The 20372-nt window shown below is 44.8% G+C and overlaps 1 protein-coding gene across 3 annotated transcripts; it reads right to left on the bottom strand.

The window, feature by feature from the left end:
- Window positions 1-202: 202 nt before the first annotated feature.
- On the bottom strand, window positions 203-19530 carry GABRE (gamma-aminobutyric acid type A receptor subunit epsilon). 3 transcript variants are annotated; one of them, XM_079764735.1, is made up of 10 exons: window positions 19428-19530; window positions 15136-15356; window positions 14626-14693; window positions 13939-14004; window positions 9271-9491; window positions 8444-8526; window positions 6948-7085; window positions 2557-2709; window positions 2241-2440; window positions 203-1973 (listed from the first exon to the last, which is right to left on the bottom strand). In XM_079764735.1, exons 1-10 carry the CDS (start codon window positions 19481-19483, stop codon window positions 1623-1625), a joined length of 1557 nt encoding a protein of 518 aa, XP_079620861.1. In that variant the 5' UTR covers window positions 19484-19530; the 3' UTR covers window positions 203-1622. The 3 variants fall into 3 exon arrangements, with proteins under 3 accessions (XP_079620861.1, XP_079620862.1, XP_079620863.1); XM_079764737.1 differs by having other exon boundaries at window positions 1840-1973; window positions 2230-2440; XM_079764736.1 differs by lacking the exon at window positions 13939-14004.
- Window positions 19531-20372: the final 842 nt, after the last annotated feature.

Here is a 20372-nt window from a genome sequence, read left to right as displayed (position 1 = left end):
GAGTGAAACAGTAAAAAGGTTGGATCATTACTTTAAGATTTAAAACCTGAGCTGAGAACAAACTTGAGTGCTTGAGAAACCAGTCACACGTTGTATGCTTTGCTGATATATTTATTGATATATTTCCCCTTTTCAGGTGATGGTGACAAAAAGCAGATGGAACCCCTTCCCTCCCCCTCCCCCCCCCAATAAAATACAGACACAGATTTCATTCAGCATATACAAGCATTGGGGCATGTCCAAATTTGACCTCACTGGGTTGTCAGAGCCAGGAGAGGTTGGATCTTGGGGGCAGTCTGAGCACCTGAGGCCCAGGAATTGAGCAGACCAAAGCTGAAGAGAGGCTGCTACTCTGGGCCCTGCCACTGGGGTGCCAGCAGAGGCTATAGAATTGAATCATGGTGAACACAGATGCCGAGCCCTGTCATGTAGTCTAGAAACTGACAGTGGGCTCCTGGGTAGTTTCCAGTGAGATACACAGTCCCATAGAAATCTGTGCCTCAGGGTTCTCATCTGCAAAATGGGGATAAGAATCCTGCCCCGAATCTTTCACAGGGCTATAATAAGGCTATAATAGAATAATTTTTCAAAAGTGTTTTTTGCAAAAGGTAAAGTGCTGTATAAATTTAAGGGAATTCAATTGATTGACTGTGATTGTGAGAGTGCCCCAGGGATGAGTGGACTGGCTCATGGATCCAGGAGCCAAGGAAGTGGCAGAACTTCTATGCTGTGCCTTAGAGGGCACCAATCAATGCAAGCAATGCCCACTGCAAAGCAGAGTTCCCTTCATTTCTTGGCCCTGGGAAGTCACCATGGCCTAGCACCTGGGTCGGGGCTGGGAAAGTCACTGGGGTAGTTACATTAAGAGTCACAGAGGTTAAGGAGGAGGGAGAAGGAGGCATATAAAGCAGGGGTTATTACTATTATCACACAAAAATATAAACCCACTGTATGAAAGGCATTGAATTGGTAGTGCAGATGAATGACAGAGGCAGGGGTTGGGGAGGGAGAGGGAGGCATCACAGCAGCAGAGGGGGGATACTGTCCCAAAGAAGTTCAAGTGTTGGCTCTCCTTTTAAAGGGATAATGTCAGTTTCTGTCTATCTGCAGGGAAAGGGTGGGCAGGGAAATAGAACCAATAATATAATAATCTCACCTAAGGATGGGAGATACACACACACCTTATTACACTGCTGCCCAGCATCGTAAGGAAGTGTCAGAAACAGGCAAGCAGGTGGTCTGTGCACTTTGAGGCTGAGGCCAGATTTGGGCCTGGAGCACCACAAAGGCAGTATTAGGATTCTTGAAAAAAGCAGTGTTTGTCAACACTGTTGGGAGATAGCTAATCTGCTCATACATGGGCATAGCCTTAGGGAGCTGGTCACTGACAGCCTATAATTTTTAAGCCTGAACATCAACAACAATGCCCCTTAAGGAATAGAGAGATGAGCCATTTTACTCTAAACAGGCTGCCATGGAGATTCAGTGAATGGGCCAGGGGTGGGGGGAGGAAAGACACGTTCTAATTGCTCCTGCTGCTGCTTTCCCCCAACTCCCTTGGCAAGGGGTAAGGGACCTCCTGGGGAACTTGGGAGGTTGCCCCATAGGGTACCAGCTGGTATCTACAGGTTAAAGCAAATAACCCAGTAGAGCACATTGAAAAAGATGAAGGTCACTGGGAAAATAACTTGTGAGTAGTTATCCAGGCGGTAAATGTGGATGAAGAGGCGGCCCTGCTGCCAAAAACTGCCATCACAACTGCGGACCACACACAAGTACTTGCAGATCCTGCAGCAGCTGCGACGGCGCTGGGTGAGACTCGGGTTGAGGGACTGCTGAGCTGGGCAAGATGGGCCATCTTCTTCATCACTCTCCTCACCAGATTCCTCGAAGTCATACATAAAAATATCTTCCTGCTGCTGTTGTTTGGCATGGGTGCGGGTTGGGGTAAGGTCACGGGCACGGGTAGGAGGCTGAAATGACCAAGGAAGGGGAAATAGTAAAGAAAAGATGAACCAAGCTTCAGGGGTTTCTAGAGATTCTGTCCTGGGCACACGTTTTTTGCCCCCTCCCCAAATTCCCACCATCACATTAGAAAGTTTATTCAACTCCCCATAACACTTTAGGTTACCCCCCACTACTCAGTGAGTTGGCTACTCATGTGCCATGAATTCTAGTGCCCATACTTGCATGCTTCAATACTCCCAAACCATGCTACCACTCCCATACCCAGCTCATACATAGCGAAGTCTCGGAGAAGCACGGGATCTCGTGTGGTTGTGGATCAGGAAGTTAAGCACAGCAAACTCCACCAGAGCACACAAGCAAAAGAGGAAGCAAATAGCAATGTAGACATCCAAGGCTGTCATATAGGATTCACGTGGGAAATTCTTCTGGGTACAGGAACCCAATGTGGTTATGGTGAGTACAGAGGTGATGCCTGTTAAAGCACAGGAGTGGAGGTAGGCTTAGCTACATATCCATATATCACACTGCTGAAAGGATCCATGAGAAGGCAATTCTGTGCCCAGGTGGATGCCCACCTTACCCACTTACCTAAAGAGGTCCTGGCTGGAGCAGATTCTTTCTTGATCCAAAAGGAAATCCAGGACATGATCGTGGTCATAGAAGAAGGGACATAGTTTTGAACAGCATTAAAGCCAAATCGCCTGCTTACATTGAAGAAAAGCGTGATGACCATGAAATCACCTGGAAAACATAAAAAATACCACTTCATTACAGCAATGACATAAGGGTCTTCCCCAGGCAGGGCAAGCATATTAAAGGTCCCATTGTTCAGCCCATGGGATCCCCACCACAGTCCTAGGATAGAGGCATATTATTCCAGTGCCACCTACAGAGAATCAGAAGCCCAGAAAAGAGACACCCTGCAAGAGCCATGGTCAGTTAAGAGCTAAGCCAGGAGAAGAACCTTAATTGCTTCTTTTCAGTTCACTGTCCCACACCCTACATCTGCCTTTCCAGGATGGCAGAAGAGTCAGATGAAAGTGAAAAATCAGCTAGCTCTCTAGATATTAGGACCACACAGCTAATGTCTGACTGAGGCCTTTACGTCCACTGAGTTGCCACATCTACTCTGCAGAATCACAGCTGTACACATACACTACTGGCCCTTACTATATTTATTCTCAGCAAAAGAGCCAAGGGTGGTCTGTGAGGTGGTGGGAGAAGCACAGAATCTATTAGGCCTCCTTCCCGTACATCCATATGCTGGTGAAATACCTTAGCACTGTTCCATCGATGGCCAAAAGAAATCACTAGCCTAATCCCAAACCTCTGTTGGTTCCCTGCTCCAGAAGAGCTACAGAATCAATTTTACACTATGTACCTGACACCAAAGGCCCACCACGGACTGACTCTAACTGACATCTTACACACATATGCACACACCACCATACCCCAAGCTAATCCTATCTATTCTCAGATTCCCTGCAATAGCTTGTATATTTATACCAATATTCGAACCCTGGACTCCCTGTTCTTAATCTAGTACCATAACCCAAATTGAGTGTTTTGGAAAAACAGAAGAATTAGTTTAAATGGAAATTTTTATTTAGTTCTCTAGATGTCAGGTATATAGAGTATCCACCCACAGGCTGCTGGGGTCTTGACATTCAGTTGGGCATTGGGTCCTTGATGTTGGCTCTCTCCCTAGATAGTTGATGACTTCAATAGGACCTAATGACAACCTACCTCTGCAATTAGTATCTTCTATTGTACGTTTCATGCTGCCCTCTACTATGACACATTCATCTTAAACACTGCATGCCCACCATGACTCCAGAAATTTGGGGGCTTTTCTGAACCCAAAACATCCCTTTTCTTTGTCAACATCACATTGGATGTATAATAGCTCAAATGTTGGCTCCTTAGTGAAGCTAAGCTCCAAACCCCCCACCTCAGTGATACTATAGAATTCCTTGGCCTTGAAACCCCTTTCAAACCCTTTCAGAGCACCCCTGTGGCCTGGATCCTGCCCATCATCTAAGCCTGATACAGCCTGGAACCTAGCTCACACTCAGCAAGTCTTGCTGCTGCGTCAAAATGCCTTGTGCAGCAGACCAGAGCACTAACTTGGTCATGTGTCCTCCAATTTTGAAAAGTAGGTCACCTGTCCAGTCTGAGTGTGTTGGAGCTGAGTGAGAACAACAGCCTTTCCTACTCACCTTGGCAGCACTGACAATGGACAAGATTTCACAGAATATTCTGAAAAAAGGCAAGGACATGTCCTGGGGTTAGTGGAATACTTGTCTCCGGACTAGTAGCTTTGGGGATAGAACTCCAGGGTTGTTGCAGGGACCGATTACACTTGTCTCTGGCCAGAATGTATTTATCAAGTTCCTAGTTCTGTTGTCCTGGGGTCTTGACTAAAATTTAGCACAACCCTATTTAGCTACAACCACTCACACACAAGTTTGCTGAGTGTATATATTCTTATTGCAAGAAGACTTATTATCTTATTGGCTTTTACTCTTTTTTATTTTATTTATTCCAGCCAAAGACGAACCTCCACTTGTCAACAGAAATTTATCTTTGAAGGCTGATAGAAAGATACTAACACACACCACTTTGTTATTTCTGAGGAATGCAGGAGCATGAGTAAGGGAAAAACGGGATGGAAATACCTGGGGCTAAGGAGCCAAAGCAAAGAAAAAATAGGTAGAGATGTTTTCTGCTCTTATCTGCTTTGGTCAGACCCCCAGTTGGTCACTGCACTGTCAGGGGAGCACAATTAAAAAGATGGTGTCCAGAGGACTGGGACTAGAAGGATGAGTGGACCCAAAACTTTTAGTAACAAGGGAAGAAAAAGGAACTAGTGTTCTATAGTCTATACAAGAATATGACCCAGGGCTGCAACCATAATACTGGCCCTTTAATCTTGACCTTGTGGGAAAGTGACTGGACTTACTATAAGCTCAATAATTTTATGGGGAAAGAACTAGATCCAATGGGTGGAAGTTCCAGAGACTCTAATTTCAGATGAACAGGGAGAGTTTTTTGATGGACAGAATTGTCTAGAGAAGGAAGAAACTCTTTGTCAAGAAAGTGAGGTCCTAAGACGGGGGTGGGTAGGTGGGTAGGGGGAGATTAACTGGGAAACTTATATGAATATATACCTAGCCCATGGACACAGACAATAGTGTGGTGAAGGCCTAGGAGGGGTGGGTGCCTGGTGGAGGAACTCAATGGGGAAAAAACAAAAACAAAGGGGACATCTGTAATACTATCAACAATAAAGACAAATTTAAAAAAAGAAAAGAAAGCAAAGTCCTAATCATAGGTAAAATTCCATCAGAGTCTCAACAGTAACTAGTGAAGGCTGGCTTACTCACTGGAGTCAAGGCTGGGATCTCTGAGAACCTTCTGGCTCTACACAAAAGGTAGCCAGAGTAGGAAGCTACCACTGCTTTCTGAACCTTTAGGAGTTTAGTACTTAAGTTTACTACTTATGGAGAGACTGCCCTTGAGGAGACTGGAAGTGGAAGAGTTTGGGATCAGTCCCAAAGATAACTGTGATACTGGAGAAACCATGATTCCAGATCAACTAGTCTCTAGCAGAAGAAAAAGAAGCCCTCTTTTTATTTTATTTTTCTCCGTAAGAACCCTTATCTCTCCCAGGGATGGCTGGTGCTTACCTATTGCCATTGCTTTAGTGATGATGCTGGCTCTGGGGCTTTGTAGTCACTAGGGTACCATTTTGAAACAATGCACAACTATCTACTAAACGGAACCACTAGTGACTTGAAAGCCCCTGGGCCTTGTCTCTTCTGCCACTTTTGATGATGGGTCCTACCTGTTTGGGGAAACTGAGATGAAGAAAGGCAAGAGGCAGGCCCATGGTTAGCTGACAGAAGATCAAGGATTCCAAGTCAAAAGTAGTGAAACTGCTTACCCAGAATTCCCAAGAAAAAGGAAAGCATTTATAAGGCAGACCTCTCCCCCTACCTAGCATTGTGCAAGCAAAGCTCTAGCCAGATGAGCATGAGCTATCCCTCACCCAGTGACTCAACAAGTAAAGCAAAAGCAGATTTCCTGCCTAGCCTCATGGACACAAAGCAAGATGCCTCCACAGCAAATGGTTGGTTTGGTGAATGGCTTCATCCGCATTCTGGAGACGATGAGGGCAGTGCCTCCACTGCCCTGACTTGGTCAGTATGTGTGAAGAGGATTTCCAGGGCTGCTCTGGGAGCAACCCTGAGGAGGTCCCTTGGCTCCTTATTCAGATCACCTAGGAACACAAGCAAAGATGCTCACACCTCGTTGGAAGCTGAAGTATGAGACCCAGGACCCTCCCATCTGGTCCTTTTTAGAAACAAGATCAGAAAACCAGTGGTCAGCACATACCCATGTTGAATTTACCATGAAGCCTTTGACAGGAATCTGTGCTTGTCAGAGCTGCTCCTTTAAAATAAATGTCAATGCAGCAGCTATTGTAGCTGCTGAAACTTCCTCCATACTACCCCAGACCTCACCTGGTTGACATTAGAACTCTAGCTTCTATCTCCTATTAGGAAAGTCTTTGATTCTCACTCAGCTGGCTTGGATTGGTTCTGGGTATGGAGAACTCACATGAGCTATATTCCCCATAGTCATTCAAGTAGGTCAGTTGTAACAAAGACTTGAAACTGAAGGGTCTGCATGACAAAGCTAGTTGCAAATTCTGACAATATAACTTTACCTACTTACCCTGTGCGGGGCTTGGCAAAGCACTTACTTCTTTGCAGATGAGACTGAGATGTAGTTACAAAGTCTCAGTTTCCTCTGCAAACAGTTGTAAGTGCTTAGCATTAACAAGACAGGAGCCATGTTCTACGATATTTCCATGGTATGATTACATAGCATTTATATCTATGATGGCTACTTCCACTCATCCCTACCACCCTCCTGGGACTCTGCTTAGCCCTGGTTCAAATAGGAGCACTTACCGGCCATAGTTGAGATAATTTTGGTCTCATTGCTCACTCCTGTAAAATCAAACTGTAAGAGCTTCCAGGAATTATTCTCATTGATTTCAAGCTTGAAATCTTTCCACTTGTACATTATCTCATTCTCAGGATAGGAAGCTGTAAAGAAATGTGGCAAGGAGTGTCATGTGAGACTGGGAAGCCTTGTGGAGGTATCCATCAGCATGGAGTCTGAACAATGCTTTGGAGTCCTGACTCTGGCCTCACCAGTGTGGCACCTTGTCTCTCTTACCTTGTTGTTGAAATCCATTCAATAAGTGCATTTATTGAGCATTCCTCAGTACCAGGCCTTGTTCTGGAAATGCATAGAGGAATAAGGCAGGAACCCTGCCCCTCAAGCATTCTCATTTTATTGAGTCGGACAGTGAGTATACATCTGTAATTCTTAAAATTGTTCTGAGAAACCTCTGCCCTTGGACAGTAGGGAGACAGAGGAGGAAAGATCATTTGGGGATATATCCAGAAAAGACTTCTTAGAGTAGGTGACATTCCCAATAAGTCTTTAAAGTTGAGTCAGTTTTCTTTATATGTATGAGGCTGAAAAGGTGAGGAGGGTGTTCTATGCACAGAGAGATAAACATATCTGATGTATTAGGAAATGTTAAAAGTTCAGGATGGATCGCTAACAGATGTTAAATGAAGTATACAGGGGTAGTTATCAGGGGCCAATTTGTGATGGGCCTTGAGGAACATTATAATGATTTGGAATTGGTACATGAGAGATAAGGAAGGATTTGAAACTAAGAAATGACCTATTCTAAATGATTCTTCAGCTAGGTCACCCTGGTCATAATATGAAGATAGCTTGTTGACAAGGATACCAGTTATGGGAGGCCAGTGCAGTAATCCAGGCATAATAAAATGGATGAAGGCAGGATTTGAAGCTGTGGCAGTGAAAATGCAGAGGGACAGACAGGGTCAATAATGATTTGGAAGAGAATATCAACATGATGTAATTGATTAGATGTAGCAGGTGAAGGAGAAAGAAGCATCAAAGTTCTTGGCTTGAACAACTTAGTTGGTGATGATGCCTTTCAATGAGATAGGTGAGAACACAGAAGAAGCACATTTGTTTTGGGGATAGAGGTTGGGAGTAGGCTATATATTTAGTTTTGGACATCTTCAGCTTCAAAGTGAAGATGTTGCAAAAGTCCGAGTGGAAGATAACAAAGACCTATCTAAGTCAGTGACAGTGGATATGGAAAGGAACAGACATACATGAGATACACTTCAGTGGTGGATAACAGACTTGAGGTTGAGTGAAAGGGAGAGAAAGGAACCCAACATGAGGCACAGGTTGAGCAACACAGTATTGTCAGCAGGAAAGGAGATGAGCATGGATTGGGTGGTCCTGGGCAATCCTGGCACCAACTTAGGAGAAATATAAAGGGCAAAGATGAGAAAAAGGAGGATCCCAGTATGACTCTGGGGCCCCAGAAACCTAAGAAGGTACTCACAGCTAGAAAAAGATAGAGGGCAAGAGTGAGAATCCATTGGAAATTTGAGCATGTGGAATGAACATCCAGCATCAATGGTCATCCTGGAAGGGAGAAAGAAGCCTCATTAGGCTGGTTCTGAACACTTACATATACACTCAACTTGGGCCCGAGGACCACCACCAATGAATGGCAACAGTGGGATTTGAGTAAAAAAGCTCAAAGGAAAGACAAAAAGACAGGAAGAATAGCTTGGAAGTATCTGGCTACTCTGGTCTCCATCATCAGAAAACTAAGTACTGAGGTAGATGGGCTTTTGTTTCTTGCTCATCCCAGCTTTCAGAAACTGCCAACACTTTCCCACTCTCTATCACTGCTCCCTGCCCCCGCCCCCTACACCAGCCATTCACAACCTTCCCCTGACAGGCATTCAGGTACCCAACCTGGTCTTTACTATCTTTCTGACCACTGTTTTACTGCTCCACCTAGACAATTCCACCACTATGAATGTGTCTTTACATCCAGTGACCTCTCTGGATGGAATTGTCCAGGCAATGTAGTCATACTGATCCATTCTAGTAGGAGAGCTCTGGACTTGGAGCCTAGTAAATGGGTACCAGTTCCAGCTCTGCCAGACACTTGGTATGGCCTTAAATACCATCTTTCTATTTTGAAGCCTTAGTGTCTGTGTCTATACATGAGGGGGTTGAGCTCGTGGTCTCAGAAATTTTGGAAAGGCCCTTAGAAGTATCATCGAGGATGAAACCTCTGTCCATGTTTCTTAGGCAAAAAAGTCTCAGAAGGGGAGGAAGAGTCCCAAGGAATGAGATTCCAGAGGTTTGACATACCTATCTGTGTACAACACTTTGCCATCCCTGTGGATGCGGACCACCTGGCTGTGCACAGTGACCGAATATACACGAATCTCCTTAGAATTCCTAAAAAAGGTGTCTGGGATCCATAACTGGCTCATCATGTTGCCATTCAGAACAAAGCTCTCAAAGCTGCCATTGTAACGGAGGCGTTCATCATACCAGGTCTGGTACAAGGTGATGTCAATGGAGTACTCCTGGTGGAAAAGATAAAATAAAGCCCATGAAATCCTGTGACAAGCTTATTAAGCAGATATAAACCCACTTAGGTTTGCATAGAGCAGGGATGGGCAATCTTTTTTTCTGCCAAAGGCCATTTGGATATTTATAACATCATTGACAGGTCATACAAAATTATCAACTTAAAAATTAGTCTGCTATATTTGGTCAAACATTTTTTTATTAACTCACCGCTAATGCCTTGGCAGAACCAGAACAAATGATTTCTCAGGCCTTTTATGGCCTATGGGCAGGATGTGCCCCACCACTAGCATTAGAGGAAACCAGCATGAGTTTGGTTGTAGGATTTTTCTATTTCCAGGTATTCCAAAAGGAAAGAAATATTCCCAAATGGATAACAGTCTGGGAAGATACATTTCATCTAGAAACAGACAGGCAATAGTGGCTTAATTTCATGGGCTGGACTCATCACATTACCACTCCCTTATAGGACTGTTGTGCTACTCCAGCCAGGTCAACACTCTCTCAGCCCCCATTGTTTCATAGCAAACCAAAGATCTCAGCTCAAAATCATTTCAAACATTCACAAACATATACAGCAAAGTTTTGTCTTTCAGCTTTTATTTGGGGAACACAGATGTTAATTAACCTAAATCCTTAAAAATGAAGTACTTTGAGTCACAAGAAAAATGTCTATTTAGTTGAATGTTTTTTGAATAATTTTGTTTCTTTTTTTCTTAAACACGAGCACCTAACCTCTGAATGGGTGTGCATGAAGAAGCATGAGCAACCGGAAATCTGTACCACTGGTACTGAAGGGAGAAAAAGCAGATTGTAATAGAACTGCAAGCAGCTTAAATAATAAGTACCAGAACTAAGCCAAGGTAGAACCTTGAGGGCTAGCTCAACTGCCTTTACTTTACAGGTATGGAAACCGAGGCTCAGAAAGGAAGGAGCCTGTCCAAAGTCACACAAATAGTTAACAACAGTACATTGGCGCTGATGCTCAGATCACCATTACCATAGCCTTGTCCTGGGACAAGCTTCACTGATTTCCCTCTCCAGTGTTTATTTCACTTGCACCAACAATCTCTTTGGGTACTGAGATTCAATTTCCCTCTGCAGAATACATAGGTCTTTACTCTGAGTTATCCTGCATCAAACAATGAACACCAACCAGCCACTCATAACCCTGGACACCAGTAGAGCCTGCAGTGGGGAAGGTCAAGATAATCCCTGCTTGCCTTTGCTGCCTACCCCAAAAGGTGGTGAGAACTGCTGGGATCCAGCCTCCCAGACTGAGAATATTCCATGCAGTAGTCCAGAGAAGCAGACAGAAAAAAGATGACAGAGCCTGGATACCATTCACTTGGGTGCCCTCAGCCCTGACCTGCCAGGCTCCTCCATCCAGGCCTCACAAGTGGCCTTCAGTGTTTCTTCAGTCCCAAGTGGTTGGCAGCTCCAACTTGATTTGCACAGCCTCCTTCATTCTCAGGCCATATGAAGTGCTTGGTAATGAGGAGGAGCATTTCCCTCCACAATCCTTACTGTGCTCTTGCTCAATGTTATGGTGTTTCAAATGAGCATTTAGTTTATATTTAACAAGCTACCAAAATGTAAGTTCACTTCACATCATCTAATAGCTAACAGTTCCATTTTCCATCACTTTGACAAGGAAGCTTAGGCTGTACATCTCTTAGCTCAGCTGAAACTCTAGAAATTCAGTGTCAAGGAGTTAGCTTAATTAGAATTGCTTATGATAATTACCACAGCAAGAAGCAGCCTTAGCAACTTCCGGTGCTGTGATTGGAAGTCATTCCCAGACTGGTCACTGTCTTCTAAGCTCAAGCCAGGAGACTAGTAGAAACATTTAATTTAAATCCATATGCTGTGGGCTCAGATTTCTCTCTCTGGGGACAATTTCTGTCCTCCACATAACATCTGACTGAAGGGTTTTGGAACTCCAAGAACACTCAAACAACAACTTCCACTGTGGGGACTCACAACCTTGCTAAGAGACTTAGTTGCCTTAAACATAAAGCGGGGATTACAGTGGCAGCTTTGCCTGCCATAGAATATATCATGAGGATCCAAGTGCTGTGAGAGCCATAGCAACCGTAGGACTCTATAGTGTCACCAGGGAAAAGTAGGCTGTACAAGAACTGGTAACTCCCACAGCTTAAAGAACAATGTGGAACTATATAAAAGGACAAACTTCTCAGGAACTTTAATACCACAGAAGTGCTTAGAATCTTCTAAAGTAACTTGACTAAAGCACCACCTTACTGGCCAAAGAAAATCAAGTTGACTCCCCTTTGGACCAGTTCTGTGTTGGATGTCAGATTCGATGACTGCTGAGTTATTAAACTGCATCACTTGGGATTGTCAGGTATCAGTGCTTCCTGGCACCTCAGGTAAGGCCAATGCTACCAACATTAATAGGGGCAGAGCAAGAAGAGATAGAGAATTCAGCTACTATGAGTAGGGCTACTGCTTTGCTGCCACAAGGTATCTTATAGATGATAAGAAATTGTCTTCTCAAAATTGTATCTTACACAGATAGCAAAGAGGTTGTGGCCACAAATTATCCACTATTCTTCAGGCCACTTTCTCCATCGCTACACTAATAACCTGAAAGATCCATTTTCTATTAAGAGTAAATAGTGGTCATGATAGTGGGACTACTAGACCTCAACCTCTGGGTCTTGCTCAGAACCCAGTGTTTCTTAGTATATCAACAATTTAAATCAAATTAATTGCTAAAATCACTCAGTTAATGATAAGCACATTGATAATAGCAAAAAGTAAACCTGACATCAAGGGAAGAGAAAATACTTTAAATTCTCTACAGAAACTCAAAAAGATCTGTCTGCTCTCATGCTTCTCTTCTTCCTTGTTATTACCCAACATACCATTTTAGTTGTTACAGGCCTTTACTTGATCATGGTCATGTGTATTAGGCAGGCTCTAAGAAGACCCTCAATAATCTTCACCTCCTGGTGTTCATGCCCTCATGTAATCCTCTCCACTGATCTGGGGCTAGACCTAATGACTTGCTTCTAATGAACAGAATACCACAGAAGCTATGGGATGCCACTCCCAAAATTAGATTACAAGTTTGTGAATATTTTTTCTCATGTTCTTGCTCACTCTGAGGGAAATCAGCCACATGTTCTGAGCTACACTGTGTAGAGGCCTACATGGCAAGGACTGTGGGAGACTTCCAGCTAATGGCCAGCATGGAATAAAATCTGCCAACAAACATGTGAAGGCTTGGAAGTAGATCTTTCCTCAGTTGAGCCTTCAGATGAGATGTCACCCTCAATTGACACCTTAACTGCAACCTTGTAAGAGACCCTGAAATAGAGGACTCAGCTAAATCATGTCTGGATTCCTAGCCCACATGAAATGTGAGCTAATGACTATTTGTTGTTTTAAGATTCCGTGTTTTGAGGGAGTTTGTTACATAGTAATACATAAGTACACCATGCCTCAAGAACCTGGTAGCCAAAGCATCATAAGGGGGAATCTCATCCTTCCACACAGCTTATATAAACATCTTGATCTACCATGAATGTTTATTTACCTCTGAGTGTCTATTTGCAAATCCCATCTCAAAACCTAGACTCTGAGCTCACCCAATGATGCTTGTAGGATACCAGACACACTAAAACTGTGTCTTGCCTGAGCCAGGCCAAGGCTATGGCTATAATGGAGTTGGTTACCACAGCCTTTCTCATTATCAGACTGGGTAGATTAAAGTGACTTGTGCAGAATATTTTTCATAATTCACTTGTTCATCTAACATATACTGAGTCCTTGACATTAAGAAGCACATAGTTGAGGGAGCAAGGAAGACATAGAGCACATAATTATAATATAACTAGTAGCCCATTGCACAATATCTCACACAGTAGGCCGCCCACCACTTCTGTGGGAGCCAGCAGGAACCACAGCACACCGCTGGAGCCGCGCTGCTTCCATGGGAGGTGGGCCTGTATTCTCCTCTCCGGGCCTGCGCTCAGCCGTGGAGGCTGTGGGGCAGCCCCCATATCCCCGAGAGGCTCTCCACAGCTGTGGTGTCACCATGGCAACAAAGCAAGCATTCCACCAGGCCACTCACACTGCCTGCTCTCAGCGGCAGCCCCCCTAGGACTGGGGGACTCTGGCGAGGCTGAGGGGACTGGGTGCCGCCATCTGTGGCTATGGGCACCACCATCTTTGTGATGGAGTGGTGTTTAATTTGCATATTACCATTATATTAGCTAGGATGAGGTAAGGAAGGTCAAGTAAACAACTGGGATATAAGCAAGAAAGATCTGCATGTTAAAGAAAGGGCTATGTATAAAAAGGGAGCAATAAGTAGCTGTGGAGGTCAGGAATAATGCCATGAAAGGATGTTATTTGAGCTAGACCCTGAAGGATAAGGCTCATGCCAAACAGTAAATTGGAGCAATGGCATACCTTGAACAATGACTCAGAGGCACACGATAGTTTGTGAACACACATAGTCTCCTGTGAGTAGAGGGGCTAAAAGAAACAAAACCAGAATCCTGAGTTGGCTCCAGCCATGGAGGACTCTGAACTGCTACAGTATGGGTTTAAACTTCATGCTTTAAGCAGGGTCAGAATTGTAAGAGATACATGACTCAGGAGGCCAGGTTGGTATGTGGACTGGGGTAGGCAGAAACCTTGAATTTTGTGTTCTTCAAGTGGGAGATAATGAAGGCTAACTGGGGACAGAACCAACACTAGAATGATAGCAGTAGAAAAGGAGAGAAGGAACCAGGGAAAAATTAGAGAAACAGTCTTAGAGCAAGAGTTGCTAACTATAGTCTTAAGTCCATAAAAGTCATTATCAGAAGAAAAAAAGCCATTCCATTGTGGTATTTAAAGTTGCTTTATTATTTTTGTTTTGAATGAAAGACTGGAAGATGTAGTCAGGCTTCTGAAGGTCCTCTTCAGGCAGTGAGGGACTTACCTTTCCCAGATTCCTTTTCAAGTCAGTGTTGGTTAAAATCTCTACCCCCAAACCCCCTGCCACCATAAACTTGCATTACAGACATAAAGAGCAGAAAAAAGAAGTATGTGAAAGGCCTCATGGATCAACTCCCTAACTTAGGAGATACTGTATCAAAGCTCAGTACTCACCATGTCTGGGATAGAAATAGGACCAAGGGTGTTGACAGAGAGCTCAACAGTGACCACAGTGGGTTTCTCTGTAAAGGAAGCAGAAGTAGCAGAGGTAAGTTTCCTACAAGGGCATGTGACAGGGAAGGGTGTGGTCTGAGGGGAGAAAAAGGGAGAAGAATCAGGGTTAAACTAAATGGTTTCAACACCCAATCCTTTTCTTTTCTTTGTTCTTTCATGGCAAGAACCAATTCATAGACTTTTAAGAGTTATACATACCTCAAAGATCACATCACCTAGTTCAGTCATCTCATTTTATAGCTGGAAAGATGGGATGAGAGGAGGAAAAAGTCTAGACCAAGATAAATGACATTGCTGAGCTATAGTTGACCTCTCTTACCTGAGAGGTGAGCAACAGATGTTCCTGCCCACATGCTTGGCACCCTCACCAACACCCCAGGCTTATTCTCTATACTTATGCCCTCAAACTCACTCCCCTCTGGGAGGGAAGAACTAAGTTCTATTACTTACCACCAATGCCGGGGCGCAGTTTGTAATCAGAGTTATTCAGGATACTGTCCAGGATTTGAGTGGCTGCTGGCAGTTTTCCAAGGTCACGGTGGGTATCAATAACAGTGGGCTTTATTTCTTCAGAGGGGAGTTTCTTTTTGGGATCCTGGGGCTTTGGGCCATAGACATCATCATGATGAGCACATGGTCCCATCTCTGATTCAACATGAGTTTCTTCAATCCTAGAATACACAAACAAAAAATTAAGCTCTGTCCTTCAATCTGTAAGTGCCCCAGTAGGTACCTCTCTGGACAGAAGCAAACCAAAATAATCTGAAACCTAAGGCATAGTTAAAGAGTGACTAGCAACAGTAAGTTATGAGCCAGTAACAGATTATACTTATTTATTTTTTCTAAATCTTGCTGCTCTTTGGAAATTTTCCATGCTATCCCTTTTTTATGATCATTCTTTATTTTTTTTAAAAAATCAATATCAAAACTGAGCTCAATATTTTAAAATAATTTTTCAATGTAAAATGGTGAAGGCACTGATGTATGAGCTCTAGCCAAGCAGCTGCAGTTGCTAGGCTTGGTCTCCAGTCTGCCTGACCAGCACCATCCAGGAGCAAATGGGCAGGCAGAGGGCCAGGACTGCTGAGGAATGCTCAGGAAAGCCAGAGAAACCTCTCCCAGAGAGGGTTGGAACACTGTGGGAATAGTCTGCATTTCTTTGCTTTCGTGATACTCATTTCATTGGAGTTGGAGGCTGGGGGTTGGGGGAAACTCTAAGCATTGAGAAAGGGCAGGAGTCCTTCACCCAAAGACTGTCATCCAAGAAATAGATGGCCAGCAGAAATCTACCCTGAGAGCCACAGCCATGCACCATAGCCAAGAAACTAAGGAGAAGAATAATTAAATGAAAACAAAAATTTTAAAAGCCACCTGCCAATATATTTATTTAGTCAAGATTGTGCTACCTTGCTAAGAGGCAGTGAGGAAGGGGTTACCAAGGGTCTTCTGAGGTCCTGATCATGTTCTAGTTCCTAATGTGGGTGTCTTGATATCAGTGTGGCAATTTTTAGACAACTCATGGGCTGTACACTTATGATTTGAGCACTTTTGTGTGAATACACGTTCTAATGCAATAAGAAGTTTTGAAAAATAAAAATGCTAATAAAATTGTAAATTTATGGACCTTATTCAGACCCTGATTTTAAAAGGCAAACTAAAAAACAAAACAAAAAATTATGACAAAATAGGGGCTATCTGAACACTGACTAGATAGTTTCTTCAGCATGAAGAAATTCTTCTAAAATTTTTGGTGTAATCGTGGTATTTTATTATGTTTTTGAGGGCCTGATGACTAGAAATACATACTAAAATTATTACATGTAAAATGATATAATGACTTAGAAGATTTGTTTTAAAATAATTTAAGCTTTTTGAAAGTGGAGAGTTTGTTGGGTACAGAGAAAATAAGAGTGGCCATAAGTTGATAATTAATGAGGCCGATGATGGGTACAAGGAGATTCACTCTACTGTTCCCTCTACTTTTACATATCTTTGAAAAAATATATAATCAAAAGCTTTTCGATAAGCTATGAGGAAAACTGATCTGTGATACTAGAAAACAGGAGAGTGGTTTCATTTGGGAGGAGTGGACTGGTGGGGGGCATGTAGTGAGGGCTGTAAGGGGAGAGGGTGAAAGTGACTGGAATATTCTATTCCCTGGTTTAGTGGGGGTTACCATGGCATGTTTATTTTGTGAATATGCACTGAGCTGTTTGCTTGGATTTCTATATTTTTATATTTGTATATTACACCTTCAAAATTATTTTATTTTTAAAAAAGCCATAAGGAAACTTGTTTCCTAAAATAAGGGGTTAACAGGGCAGAAGATGTGGGCATGGCCTCTGTACTGCAGACCAAGGGACTGCCAATTTGAATAGCAAAATGCATTTTCTTATACTGTTTCAAGCTCTTCAAATGGCTTAACTGGTGTACAGATGTGCCACATCTATGCCATTTCTCATGAACGAAGTGGCTAATTCCCATTGTGGGCAAGGGGAGAACTGGGCTTAGGAAAAACAGTTTCCGTTTCTAAATACCACATCCAGAGATGTCCCCTTTCCCTGAGGTTTTCCCTTAGTCCCCCAAATAGATAATACCAATCACTTTGGGAGGGGAGGAGGGAGAAAAGGGGCTTGAGACCCCCTAAAATAAGTGACGTGGCCAGGAATATAGCACAATCAGGATTCGCACTGCCAGTCAAGACTATCCAAGAACCTGCAGCAGCCCCTCCCTGATGTCTGAAGCCAAAAACAAAGAATCTGAGGTTCAAGAGGCAAATAAGCAAAAGCCGGGGATCATCAAAATCCCCCTGCTCATACACTAGTCCGCAATGAAAATGATATCAGAGGAAGTTGATGTTGCTGTAATTCTACAATTATATTTAGCAGTAAACAAACAAACAAAAACACTGATCCTGGGATCCTTGGGGTTAAGAAGCTGCTGACAAAGCATTCTTTTCCTCAGCCATTAAACCCATTTTCAGGGCAAGAAAAAAACAAAAACTTGAAAAACACTCATACACTGGACTAGTGGAATCATTCCATGGGGCTTTTCATATCCTTTTTTTTTTAGACGTGATGGTCCAAGATGGAGCTGAATTTCTGCAACCCCTGCCTCCACTGAGGATGTTCATTCAACTAGCAGGGAGGAGGGAAGGGAATAGGAGAAGGGCCACTGGTGTGTGTGTTTTTCCAAAAATCAGCCCTCTTTTTCACCTTACAGACGGAGAAACTGAGGCTCAGATGAGGGGAGGGCTGTGCCTAAAGTCACACAATTAATTTGAGGCTTAGCCTGGACCAGAGCAAGTATTCCTGGTTTGATGTGGCTCTTGCCAGCATACCCCTCTGCCCCCTCCCCAGCTCTTTCTTGACGTCATGGGTTGCCATGTTGACAAGGTTTGAACAACAGTTACTGCAGCCCTTCCCCCAGGATAGAAAGGTAGTTTCCATCTCAATAGCCCACCCTCCTGCTTGTTTCCCTCTCTGCACCCCCTCCCTCTTTCTTCCCTGCTCCCACCCCTCTTTTGCCCTAGCCAGTCATCACATCAGCTCTCCCAATCAGTCTATTTCACATCTGGATGGACGTGGATAACTGGAAATTCCTAGCACAAATTCAGAAATATTTTCCAAGCCTCTGCTGCCCTCACCCCCAAGTGAGGGCACCAGTGAGCCATACAGCCAGCCCCTCCCTCGAGGAACTAAAGCATTTTAAGGTGAGAAAAGAAGCCATCTTCATTCTCCCCAACACAGACAATCAAGACACAAGCCCAGTGCCATGGAGAATTCAAGAATGCTAGGCAGATTGGGAAGCTTAGGAAAACTTGACAGTTCACAGTCAGCAAGAAACCCTCTAAAAAATATGAAGCAGTTATCTTCCACCCTAAAAAGCCAGCGATTCAGGGAACATTCCTAGCAAAGTCCCAGGGCCAGAAGGTTCGAGAGAAACTGGCTGCTCAAGGGAAACATGCTTATAGCCTTTAGAAAAGTGAGGAGAGACTGAAATCCAGGACCCAAACCATAGATCTCAGAGAATAGCATTCTTTGATCTCTGGCTCCAGTCTGCCCAAGGACCAGCAGGATGTGTGTGTGTGTGTGTGTGTGTGTGTGTGTGTGTGTGTGTGTGTGTTTTGGGGGAAGAGGAATAAGGAAGAAGGGGAGACTGGAGGTAGAAAGGGTAGAGTGGATAGCTGGAGTGGGACCCTGAAACTAAACGGCTAGTGCAGAAGCAAGTAAAGTCAGAGTTCTCTAGCACCTTGCTTGGTACTCTATAGGAGCTCAGGGGAAAAAACAAAAAAGATCGAGAAGGCAGACTAGCCAACACTCAAACACTTTCCGCACAGTTTTGCTTCCCCAGCCGCGCGCGTTTTTAGGTGCTATCTTCCCAAAGCCTCCACCCGCACTCCCAGTTCCATTGCCAAGAAGCGAGAGCCTGCCGTAACTGGTCGCCCCACGGGCGCTCGCCTCTTCCCCACGGAAGACTCTGAGAGAGAGGGCGTGCTGGTTCTCAACCGCCGCACTGGTTTGGAGAGGGGGAGTCCAGCGACAGCAGCTGCCTGGGGACAGGCATCCTGCCTTCGTTCCCAGATGCGCCCTTTCAGGGGTCTAAGCGCCAGTCCTGGAGGAAGCGGTGTGGAGGATGGCTGCACAAGCGCTGGGGGCAAGGTGTGCGCGGCTCCCCGGAGCCGCTCCCAGGGAGAGGGAGCTGGGCGCGAAAGGCTCCTGGATTCCGGGATGGAGACTCACCTAGACGGCAGGATTATGGGAAAGCCCAGGAGGATCAGGAGAACTTTGGTCAACATCTTGCCAGAGACCGGAGCGACCACCTGTGCGGAGGTCGCTGCGCACGGTCTTGCCGCACCAAGCGTAGAGTGGATGGTTATGTTGGGCTCCAACTTTCACTCCTCCCACTCTCCCCGCCTTGGCCCCGCCTCTTGGGCCCCGTGGAAATCTCCGACGACGTGTTCGTTGCGGCAGCAGGGAGTGGAGGGGGGCGGTCTGCGAGGGCTGCAGGAGGAGGAGGAAAAAGGGGGAGGAAGGAGCCCAGTCGCCTAGGGCCCCTGCTCCCCTCTGCCGTCACCACTGCGGCGCAGCCAGGCAGCCAGGGGCGGGGACGGAAGAGGGAGGATGCTGGCGAGCTGGCAATAAGCGGGGCCCCAGGCAGAAGAAACCAGCGGTCCGAGGCTGGGCTGCAAAGACAGCCACAGACTGGGCCTGGCAAGGGCAACACGGGTAGGCTGGGTGGGCTTCTCCTTCTTCCATGACCCGCTCCAGCCCACTGACGCATTGCAGGCTGGAACGATGCCCTCCAGTCCTTGGTTTCTCACCACCACCTGTTGCACCACATTGTTTTCAAAAGTAGCCTCACTTCTGATATTTCCCACACCCTCACTCCACACCTTCCAGTCTTTCAGAGCACATCTCTTGGCATCCGAAGGGCAACTAGGTTATTTAGCACCTTCCTTGACACAGGGGAAGGAGACTTGGGAATTTCCCTAGCAAGCTCTAGTATGAGCTACTATACAGACCAGTTTCCTAGGCCTTTGGGGGAACTAAGAGGCCTTTAAAACAGAAGACCAGGATCAGGCATTCACTGGAGGACTTTTGCAACACTCCACAGAGACACTGACACAACTAGCTTCTGGTTTAGCCTGGGGGCCTGGGTGTGAGATGGACCACCTAGAGTGGAGG

The sequence above is a fragment of the Cnephaeus nilssonii genome, assembly GCF_951640355.1.
Source record: "Cnephaeus nilssonii genome assembly, chromosome: X".
NCBI classification, from domain to species: Eukaryota; Metazoa; Chordata; class Mammalia; order Chiroptera; family Vespertilionidae; genus Cnephaeus; species Cnephaeus nilssonii.
The sequence above is the reverse complement of the archived record's forward strand: the minus strand, read 5'-3'. Positions and strand labels throughout refer to the sequence as shown.